The 18,496-nt window shown below is 42.0% G+C and overlaps 1 protein-coding gene across 1 annotated transcript in view; it reads right to left on the bottom strand.

Annotated features, from left to right (window-relative positions):
* The window catches only part of SHISA7 (shisa family member 7), a 264,851-nt gene that overhangs the window by 72,306 nt on the left and 174,049 nt on the right, over nt 1-18,496 (bottom strand). The window contains exon 3 of the mRNA XM_077457313.1: nt 16,179-16,333. Within this exon, the coding sequence (XP_077313439.1) occupies nt 16,179-16,333 (155 nt within the window). The remainder of the gene's footprint in view (nt 1-16,178; nt 16,334-18,496) is intronic.

Genomic DNA, 18,496 nt, shown 5'->3' with positions numbered 1-18,496 from the left:
TTTTCATACAAGTACACGGTACAGCAGGCACATATCAGTAAGATGAAGTGTTGGGGTAACAAATACTTTAAGTTATGATGTGTTCCTTATGCAAGGAGATGTATGAACAGAGTGGAGTAGAGCAAAAATGGAAGACTGTAATGAAACAAACTTTAGCCAAATATACAGTATAATGCCATTCTGCCTGTGATTAGTACAGCCTCTGAAAAGAGGAGCCACTCTTGGACATTGGTCTCAGATTGATTTAGTATGCCTGATTGCCCATATAACATCTGTGTAAAAGCATCACATTACATTAAACAGTAGTTATTATCATCCTGACCAGGAGCTTTTTTTGTTTGCTGCATTCCATTGGAGAAATGTCTGTTCACTTCCTGTTGCAGAGACACGCCAATCAGTGAAAGGAAACAGTCACCAGGACAGATGTCCCCATTGGAAAAATTCCTCTCACCTTCTGGTATACTTGGAATTCAAAACTGTATTTCTCATCACTTTAAGCTATGCTTCTAGTGGTGGACTGAGAGATTTCAGTTGTGTTACATATGAATTGTGGCGTAAAACCAGACATGCATCTGACTTAAAGCAGAGTTCTGCCTGGGTAAAAAAAAAAAAAAGTCAGCAGCTACAAATACTGTAGCTGCTGACTTTTAAAATAACGACACTTACCTGTCCTGGGAGCACACAATGTCGGCACCCAAAGCCAACCCATCCCTCGGCACCGGGTACAGGCGCTGGCATCATTACTAAGGGAAACAGGAAGTGAACAGCCTGTTTCCTACTGCTTATGCGTGAGTTGCGCTGCACTTTCTGAATAATCCCTGCTGTCTTCTGGGACCTGTGTGTCTCCCAGAAGGCAGCGGGGAGGAGGAAGAGGGGCCGGATGGAGGAGGTGGAGGGGTCGGATGGAGGAGGAAGAGGGAACGGATGGAGGAGGAGGAGGGGCTGGATGGAGGAGGAAGAGAGGTATCTGCTTCCCCCTGGAAGATACCACATGTGGCACCAGAGGGGGGAGGAATCCGAACAGCAGAAGTTCCATTTATCGGTGGAACTCCACTTTAAATGTAACCTAAATATTTTGTATAGGAGATGACAGTAAAAAGTAGGTACACCCAACCTTTACTAAATCCACCTTCGTGACATCTGTTGATGCTGGACAAAGAATAGCAATTGTGAGAGTGCAGTTATCTGGGATGCTGTATGTCTCCTAGGATTCTCAACTAGGCAGGTTGAGGGGCTCCAGGATGATTGTTTAATTTGGAGGAAACTGTTTTCTCAGTTTACTTTGTAATTGGTAGAATCTGGTTTGAGGTCTGGAGATTTTGTTGTGATCTGGGTGGGAGGAAACCAACCCACGACCAGGATTTAGGAATAGCCAGGACACTGATTGTACAGGTGGGTTCTGGGATTTTTGTAGAGACAGGGACCCTCATAAGGAGTCCAGGTGTGCAAGGGATAAGCCAGAGGTGCAGTCTGTGATTGAACAGAGAGCCCAAGCCTGAGGGCTAGAGCAGCAGGGAAGCTGCGAGGAAAAGAGCTAACAGAGGTACAGCATTTGTACATGAACACAGGGACCGGATCAAAAAGTCTGAGCAGTAGTGCTGCTGCTAAATAGAGGCAACCATGTAAGGTGATATATTTGACAAAAAATTCCAGTTTAATGCACGATTGAAAGAAAGCAGTCCAAGATAGAAACAAAACAGAAATTTCTTAAAACCTCAGCAGCTAGGGTTTGTAAAAGACCCCTATTGAGCCCTGTCCAAAAGTAAATGGCCTGAGTTTCAGAACAACTCAGGAAACACATCTATAAGCCTATTTTGTTTTGATCCATAATTTAACTCCCAGAGCCAAATTTTACACATAATTTATAATTTCTGCTGTTATGCTGTCATATCTTCATAAAATGTGGTTACATTAACGTATAAGAAGTTACCAATCAGTTAACCACAAAACACACCCATACTAAACTATATTACAGTCCATGGTCCAGGAAGCTAATAAGATACATTAGACCTCCTAAGAAAAACCTTCATACAGTAAAATCTATATCATATTTGGTGTCTATCAAATCATTATAATAATATGCTGGTAAATAATATGTTTGTTGTTGGATTGTGAAACCTCATCAGACCTTTTGATAAAGTGTATTTAAACCTGCTATACCTTCTCCGTGGACAACAAACTGCTGTTGCATTCAATATTGAAACTTCTATGGATGCTGAAAATCATGTTTGTGAGGGGCAGTCACTCTGCTATATCTGATGATATGTTATATCAGACTGGACTTACTCTGCAAGTGAATAAGACCAAAAACCAGGGGTACTTTGCTTAACCACTTCAGCCCCGGAAGGTTTTACCCACTTCCTGACCAGCCCATTTTTTGCAACACGGCACTGTGTCGCTTTAAATGACAATTGCGTGGTCGTGAAACATTGTACCCAAACAAAATTTATGTTCTTTTTTTCCGACAAATAGAGCTTTCTTTCGGTGATATTTGATCATCTGTGTGGTTTTTCTTTTTTGCGCTTTAAATAAAAAAAAGTGACAATTTTGAAAAGAAAACTTTTTGCTATAATACAAATTCCCCCAAAAATATATAAAAAATGTATTCATCAGTTTAGACCAATATGTATTCTACATATTTTTGGTAAAAAAAAACAAAAATGCAATAAGCATATATTGATTGGTATGCGTAAAAGTTATAGGGCATACAAAATAGGGGATAGATTTACGGACTTTTTAAAAAATGTTTTTACTAGTAATGGGATCTGCAATTTTTAGCAGGACTGCGACATTGTAGTGGACAAATGTGACCCTATGTGACAAGTTTGGGGACCAGTGACATTATTACATTGATGAGTGATATAAAAATGCACTGATCGATGCATAAATGACAGTGGTAGGCAAGGGGTTAACACTAGGGGGAGATCAAGGGATAAAATGTGTTCCCTGTGTGTGTGCTAACTGTAGGGGGGATGGGCTGCCAGGGACATGACAGAGATCGCTGTTCCCAATCACTGGGAACAACAGATCTCTGAGATGATTCCTGTCAGAACACTTATAGCCTTGTTTACATAGAAAGATCCCCGTTCTGCCTCTGTGTACTGTGATCACGGGACCCGTGGGTGCTCTTCTGTGGCGTCTGCACGCCCACAGTTTCACATGCAGAAAGAGCTGATCTGCCACAATATAACTGTGGCAGCTGGTCGGCAAGTGATTAAAGGGTAACTCCTCTTTTATGGGGGAAAAAAAGCAAATAAATAACAAAAATATATAACATATACAATGCGGCACAAGTCATATTATAATTAAATGTTACTAAAAACGATCTTTCCTTTTCAATCTGCAGTCACTGTAATTTTCTGAAAATATAATGCAATATCGCTACCTGGAGGTGTTCTGTACACAGAATGTGTACTGACCACCCCCTAGAAACATAATTTCCTGCTTGTGTGATTGGCTCAACAATTTTCCCAGAAGTTTGCCTAAGATACAAACTCAGATTTCAGGCATCCCCTGCAACAAAAATTTCATTTTTGGTGAGATACTCCCAATAGGAACACCGCTAAAGGGATGCAGACCCAACAGCTTTCCTCATTAGTGCCCTACAGGTGCACAGCTGACTGATAATTATAAAACCTCTCCCATTAGACCCACTCTGCACAGAGGAACAAACAGTGATTTCTTCAGAATAACAAAAGATAGGAATCTGCAACAAAGGTTGTTATAATCCTTGCAATGTACAAAGATCACCCAGAGGGGAATGTTTTTTTCTCGACAAAAGTGGAGTTACGCTTTAAGTATAGTAGACAGAGTGAATCCCCTTTGTTTAAGAGTTGGCATTGCCTGTTTTGTTACATATTTTCTGTAAATATTTCCTAAAAACACCTTAGCTTCTGTGAAGGGCTTACAAACCACTTTGACCTACAGGTAAGCCTAGATTAAGGCTTACCTGTAGGTCCAAGAAATATCTCCTAAACCTACACGGTTTAGGAGATGTTTGCCGAAAGACAGGCACCGATGTCTACGGGGGAAGGCGCCGTAGACAGTGGCGCGCAGGCGCACTGAGTGCGCCGCAGTTAACGGCGATATGCCGCGAGTGGCGGCTCCCGTGCGCATGCACGGGAGTGACGTCATCGCGGCTCCAACGAATTACAGCGCCGGAGCAGCGAGACCCACCAAGAAGATGGAGGCTCCGGACTACAGGGGACAGCGGTGACTTCGCTGGCTCCTGTGTCAGGTAAGTGACACATAATGGATTACTATGCGATGCATAGTAGTCCATTATGCTTTGCAGGGAATCAAAGAGGAAGTAAACCCATCAGGGTTTACTTCCTCTTTAAGGAACTTAAGTTAAGCTTTACATTGTAAAACACTGTTTCATGTGAGTGCTACAGACATTTCTTAAAGGCCAGAATTGCAACAACACTGGTGTGAATGGTGCATGTTTCTGCTAAAACACGTGGTGGCGGCTACTGAGGGTGTGTGTAAAGGGTTAATTGGTTGATTAAACTAATCTAGTAACAATCACTGCTATGCTATTCTACTGATGCTTAGATTAGATCTCTGCACAGTGTGGAATCTGAAAGTGTAATCCTCACAACCTGGCCTGTGTATCTCTGTTGTGCCGCGTACACACGATCGGAATTATGGTCGGAAAAAGCTCTGATGGTTTTCCCAATGGAATCTCAATGGAATTCTGCTCAAGCTGTCTTGTCTACGCACGGTCACACCAAATTCTGACCGTCAAGAACGCAGTGACGTACAAAACGTAGGACAGGACTAGAAAAAGGACGTGAAATACCCAGTAGCCATTAGCTTCCATCTCGTAGTTGAATCTGAGCATGCGTGAGTTTTTGCGCGTCGGAATTGCATAAACACGAATTTCCTCTCAACATGCTCTCAAATTTTTGCTGGCTGGAATTTGGCACATACACAAGGAGATAAAAATGGAAACGCTCTCATCGGTCTTTTGCTGGCCGAAATTCCGATCATGTGTATGTGACATAAGGCTCCATTTACACCTATGCATGTTGCTTTGGAGCGTTTTTGATGTGTTTTTTTATGCTTTTTTTTTCTTTTTATTTGGCCAATTTATTGTTGGCCAGATTAAATACTGCTAAGTGCGTAAAAAACGCACTGAAAACATGTCAAAAACGCACTACATGCTTTTCTGCAGCGTCTCCATTGAAGTCTATTGAACCGAAAAAGCAATAAAAGCAGCGTTTTGCATTTAAAAAAGTCTTTGACCCTTTCCAAAAATGCAGAGGCACAAATGCATTGATGTGAACGTGTTTCTTAGGAACCCATGTTAAAAAACACGTCCTGTGTTTCTGTAAAAAGCATGAAAAAACATATTTTTTGTGATTGAAGCCTAACTTCCTAAACCTTTTCCCTGCACATTCTCAATGCTTGAAATTTAACACCAAGCCTATTTTCTTCGTTCACACTGGCAGTGCCGGGCATTAGCGCTAAAGTGCCGCTTGTTTTAGCCGCGCTTTATACCCCTTTCACACTGGCAGAGCCGACCGTTTTAGTGCGGCTTATGCTGTGTTTTTGGGCCACTAGTAGGGTGGGTTTTACCCGAAAAAAGGGTAAAAACTCCAGTATAAAGCTCTGCCCATTCATTGCACGTGCTAAATACAGCACTTCCAACTCACACCAAGCTGCTGATTGCAGGACTTTTCATAACGTCCCGCAATGGCCCATTGTCGTTTTGTATTGTATTGCACATTGTTCAGATGCTAGCCGTCTGTTTTTAGTCTGTGTAGTTTTGACTTTTTGTATTAATAAAAACAACAATTTATTAGTCCTATTTTATGTGTTGGCGGTCTGTCAGAGTCCCATTTAGGGGGTTTTCTTGTTCTTATATTTTTCATATGCCTGGATGGTGTCATTTTGAGATTTGTGTATATCAGAAATATCATGTCTTCTGTTAAATCTTAAGCACAAGAAGACAAACCCTCTTGCTACGCTGCGGTAGTAGTTACTCACAAACATGGCTTTGCAGCGGCATTCCGCATTCTTCTGTGCAAAATATGTCATCTCCTGAAACATCTTTTTTTTGTAGAGCAATGCTGGGTTGTGTCACTTTCTACACAAGCGACACATCTGAATTGCTGGAAAGTGCCAAGTAACAAGACTTAATATTAGTAAATGCATGAAAGTTTGATGAAAGGAGACAATTTCCAATGGAGCGGTGTGCTGATGCGTAAAAATTGAAAGCAAGGCCTCAGGAATGGTTATTGTAGATAGCAGTATAAAAAGAACATTGAACTGTATGACTAATACATATGAGGCAAAGGATTTTCATCACAATGTGTTCTCTGGGATATTATGAATTAACGCTCTGCACTCTCCCGTCTACTAAAATAATTCCAGTATAGTTAAAAACATGATCTGGTTTCAAAATGAGAAGCTGTTGAAATCATCTAAAATAACCACTTACCAATCCTTTATAACACAAAGCTAAAGCTCTGTGTAGCCTACATCCTTACAAACAGTATGTGTTTATTCTTTACACAAGATTTATACTTGACCAGGGCAGGGAGAACTCAATATAATGAATGTTTCATTTCTGTTCTTGGTTAAAGGACATATTGTTTATTTCTTAAAATATAACATCTATCCTTCCTAGCCCCCTAAGTGCATTGAGCAGAACTATACCCACTTTCCCCCTCTCCCAGGTCCTACTTACATCCTCCCATGGTGGCATCCTCCCACATTTTCTACAGCCCATCTGGTAAAAATCTAGAACTTGGCTGCCTATGCCTACACACTAATGCCCCATAGACATGAATAGGATGTACCCGTACTGCAGGAGCAACCTCCAGTGAATGGGACGTCATTACCCCACCTCTACAACCTCATCCAATCAAAGAACGCTTTGTATTCATGGAGATAATGCAAAGCTATCTCTGAATGGTGACTGTGCTGAGCTGCTAACCTCCTGTGTTCATAATGCAGCAGTGCTGCTGCTCAGAACAGGACCCCAAAGCTAGTGGAGATCACTGTAGTGGCGATGTCTACTACAATGATTTTCAGCTTTTCCATAAGTGTAGTGCTAGTCCCAGAGGAGCTGCAAGATTACTGTCCAGGTCTTCCTAAAACTTCTTTCCCCCGCAATCAGGCACCCAACAGGCTCATTCACTCTTTCTTCAAGGACCAGTCTATGGAATATTGTTTTTGTGGTTTTTATTTTTGGAGAACTTGGATAGGGTTGAAGGAAGTGGTGGGATACTCCATAAACAAGAACTATGTACAACTTAGTCTTCCTTTCTGCGCAAGCTATAATGAAGTCTGGGCTTGAAACAAATAGTAGACTTCAACTTAAGTAATAGTAGTTAAAGCCACAAGAGCAAAGCTCCTTTAAAGTGGTTTTATACCTTTTTTTATATTTGTACCTACAGGTAAGCCTATAATAAGACTTACCTGTATGTAAAATGAATATCTCCTAAACCTGTACGGTTTAGGAGATATTCACCTTGCATGCGCTGTGAAGGTTTGGCAGACGCTGCCGGACCTTGCCGGAAAGAAGTCTCCCGTGTGCATGCGCAAGAGTGATGACATCGTGGCTCCGGCCACTCACATCACTAAAGCCGCGAACCCGGAAGACACACCAAGGGGAAATGTGAGCTCCCACGGGGGTGACCGGTATCAGCTGCCAACGCCACCTAGCGGATTAGTTTCAGAACCTGGTCCAGGCCAATGATTTCTGGCTGGACCTGCTGATCGGTTTTGACTAATGAAATGCTTCCTCTGCCTGTAAGTGTAAACACAGGCAGGGAAAGTGATGTCACCTCCCTCTCTGGAATTCTTTTCCATTCCAGAGAAAGGACATCCAAACGTGAGTTGCACCAACACTATACTGACATAATACACATAGGCACACATTTCACCCCCTGTCACTATGCCACTCAGTGCAGTGTTCATTTTTTTCTTTGATCACTGTACTGGTGTCATTTGTGACATTAATTAGGGTACTTAGTAGTAGGCCCAGATAGGTCTACAGACCTCCCCAAACCCCCCTAATGAAGGTTTAATCCCTTGATCCCCCTCTGTCACCAGCAATCACCGTATTAGTGTCACGGGTGACTCTGGTTAGTTAGTTATTTTTTCATAGCATCAGGGCACCCGCCGTACATTACCTAATAAAAGGTTTAACACCCTCATCACCTGGAAGGTGTTATCAGTTCGTTTTTAGCGCCAGTTAGGGTCTGCATTGCCCCAGGCAGCGTCAGATTGGTGCCAGTAATGCTAACACACACGCACGCACCATACACCTCCCTTAGTAGTAAAGTGTCTGAATGGATCAATATCTTTGATCTGATCAGACTTATATTAGCATCCCCAATATTTTAGGGTTCCCAAAAACACAGCGTTAGCGGGATCAGCCCAGATACCTGCTTGCACCTGCGTTTAGCCCCTCCGCCCAGCCCAGCCCACCCAAGTGCAGTATCAGTCGATCACCGTCACTTACAAAACACTAAACACAAATTTCTGCAGCATTTGCAGAGTCAGGCCTGATCTCTGCGAACGCTAACAGTTTTTTTGGTAGCGTTTGAAGCAGTCGCTGACAGTCATGTGCTCTTTTTTCCTGTGAGTCTCACTAGTTGTACCAGTAACTTTAGAGGCCAAAATGTCCAATCAAAGGTACACTAGTGAAGAGATCTACATGTTTCTGAGCATGACAGATGAGAGTGAAGAGGAACTCACCTATCTGTCAAATTCAGGCTCAGAATACGAACCCGTTGACAGCAGCGACACCCTGACAGATAGCCCTGACAACGGAGTAGTGGTCCCTGCCAAGGTCAGGCATACCCGACCCTGTTCTTCTGCTGTTGTTGAGGTGTAAGAACTGCAGGGCTCTAGTATGGAGCAGAGGGCCAGCACTGGTGCCGCTCATCCTTCTGGTGAACTGGCAAGCACCAGCGGCCTAGTACATCCCGGTAATACATCCAGCACTGCAGTAACACTTTGTGACGTGGTGAGTCCCATAAGTGCAGTTCAAGCTGGTGAGGTGGCTAGCACCCACCAAGAAGACAAAGACAAGCCCATAGTGCCCTTCCTGCTGCATTTGCCAATCCGAATTTGGAACCCACCACTTCTGCAGCACCCGTACTTCCCCCATTCACTGGCCAACCCGGAATTCAGGTGGAAACAGTTGATTTTATGTCACTTGATTCTTATTCGCTGTTTTTCACAGATGATCTCTATAGATCTAGTGTGGACCAAAGCAATTTTTATGCTGGTCAATTCATCGCCGCTAATCCCCAGTTGACCCTTGCCAGAGATTGGAGACCTACTAAGGTCTCTGAATTTAAGACCTTTCTGGGGCTATCCCTCCTCATGGGCATAACTAAAAAAAGTGAGTTGTGGTCATATTGGTCCACTGACCCAGTTCACCATATGCCCTTGTTCTCTGCCTCCATAACCAGGACACGATACGAGCAGATCTTGCAGTTCATGCAATTCAATGACAATGAACCCTGTCATCCTCAGGGTTACCCTGAATATGATTGGCTCTACAAAATTCGGCCCCTTGTAAACCACTTCAACCAGCAGTTTGCAGCCTTGTTTACTCCTGATCAAGTTGTCTAAGTTAATGAGTCCCTGATTAAGTTTTATGTCCGCTTGTCATTCAAATAGTATCTTCCCAGCAAGCGTGCCAGATATGGGGTCAAGATGTATAAGATCTGTGACAGGGCAACTGGCTTTACATATACTTTGAAGGTTTATGAGGGAAGATTTTGTTTGGGTACAGCATTGCATGACTGCGCAATTACCAGTTAAAGCAGTGCAGTGCCAAATTGTAAAAAGTGCTCTGGTCATTGAGCAGCCAAATCTTCCAGGGCTGAAGTTATTCATGGAGCCACAGCTGACTATAAGGCACCAGAGGAGTGGCTAGAGCACAAGGTCCGCAAGATCTGCCAGTGTCTGTACTCTCAAGGTCCAAAGACAGACAGATAGCAGCCTCCTTCTAAGCATCACCTTCCAGGGATACCAGACAGATCTTTGGCAGACAGCTCCCCTCAGTCAGCTTCTCCTTAGAACCTGAGTCTCAGCATTCATCCCCTCAGGTCCACCAACAGCAGCTTCTGCCTGGGAGGGCAGTGTGCCCCCCCTCCCACTCTGGGACAAGATCAGGAGCTCTGTGTGCTCCCAGAATATATGCAGTCTCCCAGCATGCCTGACTCTCTGGGATAGGCCAGGGCTGTATCAATATCCTTGCTGCCATCTGCATAATTTGCATGAAATTTATAGTTAAGAACACAGTATATACAGAGATTCCTTGGCATGGGTACTGTGGCTTTCACATGTTTGTAAATGTGTGCAAACAAAACCTTCTGTTTGTAACCTAAACTGTTACACACAGTCAATTTGGGTGTTTTGCAGGCTGGTCAGTAATTATGCTGTGAACTCTTTGTTTGTTTTTGATATGTGTTGTTCTTCCATGTGCACCTTGCTGCAAAGGCCAGTTATAGATTGGGGAGGTTTCCACTTTTTTGTACAGTTGGATGAATTGGGTGCCTTTGTTATCATTGTGCTCTTGCTGGGTGCCATGTGCATCCCTGTGCCTTTAACCATTTCAGCCCCCTTCCTGACCAGGCCATTTTTTGCATTATGGTGCTGCGCCGATTTAACTGACAATTGCACTGTCGTGCAACGTTGTGCCCAAACAAAATTGATGTTCTTTTTTCCCCACAAATAGAGCTTTCTTTTGGTGGTATTTGATCACCTCTGAGGTTTTTATTTTTTGCGCTATAAACAAAAAAAGTGACAATTTTGAAAAAACTGAATATTTTGTATTATTTATTATAATAAATATCCCAAATCAAAAAAATAAAATAAAAAATAATAATTTTCATCAGTTTAGGCCAATATGTATTATTCTACATATTTTTGGTAATAAGCGTATATTGATTGGTTTGCGCAAAAGTTATAGTCTACAAAATAGGGCATTGATTTATGGTATTTTTATTATTATTATTTTTTTTTTTACTAGTAATGTCGGTGATCAGCGACTTTTATTATGACTGCGACATTACGGCAGACAGATTGGACACTTTTGACACTTTTTTGGGACCAGGGACATTTTTACAGCGATCAGAGCTAAAAATAGCCACTGATTGCTGTATAAATGTCATTGGCAGGGAACACTAGGGGGCGATCAAGGGGTTAACACTAGTAGGCAATCAAGGGGTTAACTGTGTTCCCAGGTGTGTTCTAACTGTGGGGGGGTGGCACTGACTAGAGGAGGAGACCGATCTGTGTTCCTACACACATCCTGGTTCTCGCTCTGTCATGAATGATCGTGGGTGCCTGGCAGTCATCATGCCCACCAGGCATGCGCATCGGCTCCGGGGACACGCTGCTAAAGCGTCTTAAAGAGCCGACGTACAGCTACGACAGCTCACGCAGGGGAGCCAACCTGCCACAATATAACTGCGGTGGCTAGTCGGGAAGGGGTTAAGGAGGAGTAGGCTCCCTCCAGGCATACCTGCCCTTAATCTATCCATTCATCCATGTGCTCCTACTATTAGAGTTCTAGACATTTATGCCGTGTACACACGACCGGAATTTCGACGGACTTCTGTCAAATCAGACTTGTCTACACACAATCACACCAAAGTCCGACGGATTCAACCGTGATGACGTACGACCGGACTAGAATAAGGAAGTTCATAGCCAGTAGCCAATAGCTGCCCTAGCGTCGGTTTTCGTCCGTCGGTCTAGCATATAGACAAACTGATTTTTCGACCAGACTCGAGACCGTCTGAAAGATTTGAAACATGTTCTAAATCTAAAGTCCGTCTGATTTTTCGACAGCAAAGGTCCCATGAAGCCCACACACGGTCGAATTGTCAGACGGATTCATTCCGTCGGACCTCTGCTGTCGAAAAGTCCGGCCATGTGTACACGGCATTAGAGTTAGGACCACAGTAAATACAGAGGTCCATTTTCATGGTCACTGTGGCTTACTCATATACTGTATTTGCAAATGTGTGCTAACAAAACCCTCTGTTTTTAATGTAAACTGTTAGACAGGGCCAATTCGGTTGTTTTGCAGGCTGGTTGGTAAGTGTGCTGGGAAAACTTTTGTTTGTTTGTGATGTGCATTGCCCTTCTATGTCCGCCTTGTTGCAAGGGCCAGTTATAGATTGGGGTGATTACCACTTTTTTGCCATCTGCATGACTCCACACCTATTATCCAGAAACTTCTACATGGAAACAGAGGGAGCTATCAGACAGACTGACAGCTTCAGAGCACACAGAGCAGACCTAGCTAAACAATAACAGCTCACTGAGTACAGTGGGCCAAACTATGCATTTACCTCATCCAATTACAGCCACACTGACTACAGTCTGGAAACGAAATTTCCCTATAAAAAACACACCCAAAGACACACAATACACGGTTCGAATCTTGGCTGGTTCCTGCCAAGATTTGAACCGTTAATGGGCAGATTGAATGTACCAATCTTATGATTAACGCTAGCGGCTGCTATAGCCATTAGCAGTAATCACTGTCTTCCGATTGCTGATTCCCCTGTCAGCCCTCTCTGTGATGATAGGGGAATTATGGAAAGAGATTTGCACCATGTATGGTTGGCCTAACACTTACCTAACTATCATAGCACCTACCTAGGAGGGTGCTACACAAGCATGGTGTATGCATAGCTATTACATAACCATGTAAAAAATGCCATACCTGGAATTCTTCTTTAACGATTACAATTCACAAATTACCTTTAACTGTTTCCAAGATCATTATTGAATTCAATAGGACCTAATGAATGTGCCAATTGTTAACTGACCTTTTCAGTATCAGTTATATAGTACCAATTTCCTTACAATGCTCAGATGCATATGCAGACCCATTCAACTGATTTTCCTACAGTTCTGTGGGTTCCAGGGCAGCCCTGGGAAGATAAGTTCCTCAGCACTCCTTCCTCAGCAGCTCAGGAAGGGGTCACACCAGATGAGGCAGAGGTAGCTGAGCAAGTAATCTGCAGCCAGGTGAGCAGCTTTCCACTGTCAGAACCATCATACGGACAACCAGCCAGGAGCCTAATAGCAAGTTCCTTTACCGGGAAGACTTAGCTGCCATGAGGAGCACCTCCCCAATTGCTACTAGAGTACTCCAGATACTATCGGTAGCCTATTTTCCTTGGGCTTTGGATCCCTCCAGCTGTTTGTCTGTGTTATGGACTTCACTAAGAGGGAAGCTATTTATGAGGACAATCACAAGTTTCTGAGTTTTGTGCTGTTTTTCTGAAGTATTCATTCTCAAGCCGCGTACACACGATCGGAATTCTGGCCAGAAAAAGACCGATGAGAGATTTTTATAGGAAAATGCGACCGTGTGTATGCTCCATCGGAATTTAGCTGTCTGAATTTCCGCCAGCCAAAAATTGATAGCATGTTCTCAATTTTCCAGACGGAAAAACTTTCTATCGGTAATTCCGATCGTGTGTATGCAATTCCGACATGCCAAAAATCACACATGCTCAGATTCAACTATGAGACAGAAGCTATTGGCTACTGGCTATTGAACTTCCTTTTTCTAGTCACATTGTACGTGTTGTACGTCACCGCGTTATAAATGATCAGAATTTGATGTGACTGTGTGTAAGCAAGACAGCGTGAGCCGAATTCCGTCGGAATTCCATCGTGAAAACCATCAGAGCTTTTTCCGACGAGAATTCCGATCGTGTGTACACAGCATTAGACTCTGTTGTTGTAGAGTCTTATAGAGACTATGCTATGCATGCACATGTGTAGATGAATCTTGTAGAGAACTTGTTTATTTCCAGCCAGCAGTGAACAGCATGTAAACCTTTTTAGTTCCCACCCTCAGGTCCTCACACATCTATGCAAATCTGAAACAAATACATATTCTACAACATGTTACTCTGAACCACACAGACAATTGCTATTCAGAGTTCTTGTTTATGAAGCTTTCATAATCTGTTTTGTAAAATTCTGCAGAGTGTGCACCTGTTTAGTAAACCGCAAGTTACATTTACTCCTGTCTGATCATTCAGTCGATTATCTATTCTGGTAAAGTTACATTTTCATTAGCTGGGATGGTAAACATAAAAAAAACGTTGCTAAAGCACAGTGAAATTTGCTAAGCACAGAAGGTGCAAATGATGCTGACTTACCAGGACAGACAAAGTGTTAGCAGTTGCTTAAGACTACATTAACACGTTGCTTTTTGCATTGCATTACTTTATTAAAACCAAGGGATAATGTATAATTCATGTTATGCTCTGGGCTTTTGTAAAAACACACATAAAAAATGATAACGAAGGAAAGTACAATTCAAGGTACAGATGCTCGACAACTAATAAAATGTGAAAATCTGATGGAACGCACAGTTCCATTTATCAGCCTGTGCTAATAAGGTTTGCTTTTCTTAAATCACCACCACCAGTCAGATTAAAATACACAAAGGAAAATGGTAGTTGGAGAATCTAAGTCACATTGGTGCAAATGTGGCAGCCAACAAAGTTCATGTTTAGCTCATGAACAAAAGAGAGCCTACTGCCGTTTTTCTGGGTCTCAATGCTCTCATTTGAGTCCCTGGGGCAGAGGTTATTTATCCGTATGACATCTTGTTGCTTTGGGTTTATTCCCACAAGAGCTCGGCTGGTGCAACAACAGAGATATTTGTTTAATTTTTTCCCCACCACTGAGCTGCATTCAGTCAGCCCATGGAACCCTATGGGAACGCTTTGGCTTTACAGATTCACCAGCACAGCAGAAATTCACAGGTACATGGACCTGGATATACAGACTTTGACTCCAAGTCCATGCCCTGTGCACCTGGCAAACTTGGCAGTGCAGGTGAGCCTGCACAGCCAGTGTATACCCATTAAATTACAATGGTATACCTGCACACAGCTAAGCGGTGGAAAAAAGTAAACAAACAGATCTGGCCTCTGCAGTGAATGTGCCCCAAAAGGGAATGCATACTGTATGTACTGTTCTTGTATAGTTTATTTGTGTATTATATTATTATGTGCCTTGGATCTTAAAGTTACAGTCAAAAATTATGTGGCTGGTGGTGTCTCTGCTCTACCTCGACAGACACCACCAGCCACATCATTTTTTACTCCAACTTTAAGATCCACAAGGCACATCCAGATATCTGGCTGATGGATAGAACCATCTCTAATCCTTGATGTTCTGGATGGTTTAATAACTTTTGGTACACACTCTCTATCAACCGGACCTGCATTAAGGTGAAAGTACTATTCTACCTTTCCTCTATAGCTATGGCCTATATAGAATTATACCACTGAGTTATACAATAAGACCATCCCACAATATATGGACCCCTGGCTAATGTCATTCACGTTCTCAGTTGCTTGTGGACATAGCTTTCTTTTTATTTTTGAGTTGTGTTCTTTGTCTTTATGGGTGGAGCATCAACATTTGGCATATAAGCTACAGATCTGGAACCTGCAAGCACTCTGTGCCTGAAGAAGATCTGTCAGACAAAGCTCTGGGCTTTTCCTTGCATTTCTGCTCCCAATATTTGTGTTTGTTGCTTATATCCCCATATTCATTTTGCTATATATTATCAATATGTAATACATTTTGATTTTTTTTTTACCATCAAAGTGTTTATAGCCCAGTTTAAAATCCCAATCTGAGGAATTCATGTTTTGACTCTATGTATCAGGTATGTGGTCCGCAATCAGTTTAAGTAATTAGTTGCGGTAGAGGGTCTCTTTAAATTTGCATCACTAGAGAGATCATTAGCAGGAAAAGGATGTCCTTATTCCCCCAAAAGCAAAAGAAGTAGACTCGGTGGACACTTGGCCCTTTACTATTGTTCTATATTTCTATTACATATAAATATTTCACACCTGTGCATTTCAGCATCTTGCATGTGTTAAGAATGCTAAACCTTTAAGAAAAACCTGCTGTTTACAGAATTCAATAACTAAAGCTCAGCTTTATACATAGCTGAATGAGCTATGTTTTTCTACAGTAGCTCCTATATAATCCAGTTCAATTTATTGTTCCTAATAATACATTTGCTCAATACATGCCATTCAAGCCATTAAAGTATTGTAAATAATGAACTGTCATATGAATATTTTTTGGTCGTATTTGTATTATAGTCATACTAATTTCCCACACTGCCCCTTCCCTCATTTACTTACCATGGTTGTTCTTTGCTGACTTTACGGGGTTATAGAGGTTTTTTGGAGGACGAGATGGTCCATTGTCATGTTGCCCTAAAGTCACAGTTGTGCTGTTATTTCTTTCTCCATGGCTCCCTGCAACGGACTGGTGGCGGAGAATGTCCACAAGAGCTCTGGAAGAGTGATACAAGTAAACACCATACATTATGTCATATAAGAAAATACACTTGTAATTAAAGTGCATGTAAGGGAAAGTGTTGTGGTTTTGGATTGAGTAGGTAAGGAAGAGAACACCTATCAAGTTGTTCTTGCTTTCTGCCATATACTCATAGATGGGCTAAATGATGGGCTAAATGAGAAAAGTCAAATGGATTCCTACTTGACATAGAGAGAGGAAACTCCAATGCTGGTTATTGTATTCAACCATCATTGACACTCATGGCTTGAATACCTTAACAGTTACTGTGTGTGATAGGATGGAGTTACTGTTTGGGCAACAATCTTTACCTAGTTCCTCTTTTTTTCAATCACTGTTTGTCAAGCCGGGAATGGTGGGCAGAGCCACCCATGACTCAAATTTCCTGCTAAATCAACTATAATTCGTCACATCTCAAGTTACCTGGTTATCATTGTTACCAGAACTGAACTGGATCTGAGAAAAAAAAATTGTGTTGTCACTGGAAATGGAATAGAGGGGAATCCTCAGAAGGAGACAATTTTTACTGGTGACAACAGATAAGAGGGGAATCCCCCCACATTGTAGAGATTTCCTTTAACTTTCATCTCTAGCACAGAAAATTAAGGGAAATCACTCCAATGGGGCACACAGCAAAACATACATTGACACAGGTCAACTCTTCCTTACTCTATCCAAAACTAAAGAATAAAAGTTTTGTCAATACTTACACTTTAGGTAAGCTATAAAATGACACAATGGGGGATAGGAGAGATATAGTCTGCCTTTGCTTTTTAGGCCTCATGCACACTGGATGCCAGTAGCGTTAGCTGTAGAAAGATGTAGCTGTAGAGTGAGTTTGCAGCGTTTTTGCAGTAACGTTTTTCAGTGTTTTTTTAGCTGTAGAAGTTTTTTTAGCATTTTTATCAAAACTATACTCCTACAAAAGCTTATGACTTACAAAATGCCGTTAAATGCAAAATAGCAGCGTTTTTCAGGGGTTTTTTAAGCTTTTATCAGAGTTATGAACATTTTAGCTTTGTTTTGCTTGTGTTATCAAGCTTCTTTTACTATTAAAGGGAAAGTAAAGTATTTTTCATATAGTATATATTATTATTACCATAGTAAGGAGCTCTGGTCTCCTTTTAACATGTTGGCCAAACTAGTCTTACCTTTCTTAACAGAACAATAAACATTGTTAACAAAGATTAATAGCTCAAACTGAAATGTATACAACTAAATGAGTGAAAATAGCTATTTATTTATCTCTTCACTAACCTCCTGTTGTGTACAGACAACCCTGTATAAAGTGAAGCCGGGTACACATGAGCCAAATGTCGGGAGTAGGGATGAGCCGAACACCCCCCGGTTCGGTTCGCACCAGAACTTTCGAACAGACCCCAAATTCGTACGAAAGTTAGAACCCCATTGAAGTCTATGGGACTCGAACGTTCGAAATTAAAAGTGCTAATTTTAACTGCTAATTTGCAAGATACTGTCCTAAAAAGGGTTTGGGGACCTGGCTCCTGCCCCAGGGGACATGGGTCAATGCAAATTTTTTTTTAAAAACGTCCATTATGGCGGGAGCACTGATTTTAATGACGATTAAAGTGAAAAAAAAAAAGTGAAATATTCCTTTAAATATCTATTTAAAACGAGCAAGATAGCTAGCTATATAGGTGGATATAGCGGTGCATACTGGGTTCAGAGCACGCAGACAGCACGCACAATCTCCTAACAACTGACTGCAAGCTCTATTTAAAACGAGCAAGATAGCTAGCTATATAGGTGGATATAGCGGTGCATCCTGGGTTCAGAGCACGCAGACAGCACGCATAATCTCCTACAACTGACTGCAAGCTCTATTTAAAACGAGCAAGATAGTTAGCTATATAGGTGGATATAGCGGTGTATACTGCGTTCAGAGCATGCAGACAGCACGCACAATCTCCTACAACTGACTGCAAGCTCTATTTAAAAAGAGCAAGATAGCTAGCTATATAGGTGGATATAGCAGTGTATACTGGGTTCAGGGCACGCAGACAGCACGCACAATCTCCTAACACTGACTGCAAGCTCTATTAAAAAAGAGAAATATAGCTAGCTATATAGGTGGATACAGAAGAGCAAGAACGAAAAATCGGCCGATAACAATCGGTGT

Source organism: Lithobates pipiens, unplaced genomic scaffold (genome assembly GCF_037356315.1).
Source record: "Lithobates pipiens isolate NorthernLeopardFrog02 unplaced genomic scaffold, aLitPip1_a1.2 Scaffold_27, whole genome shotgun sequence".
NCBI classification, from domain to species: Eukaryota; Metazoa; Chordata; class Amphibia; order Anura; family Ranidae; genus Lithobates; species Lithobates pipiens.
Note: the sequence above shows the minus strand (reverse complement) of the source record. Positions and strands in the feature narration are given on the sequence as shown.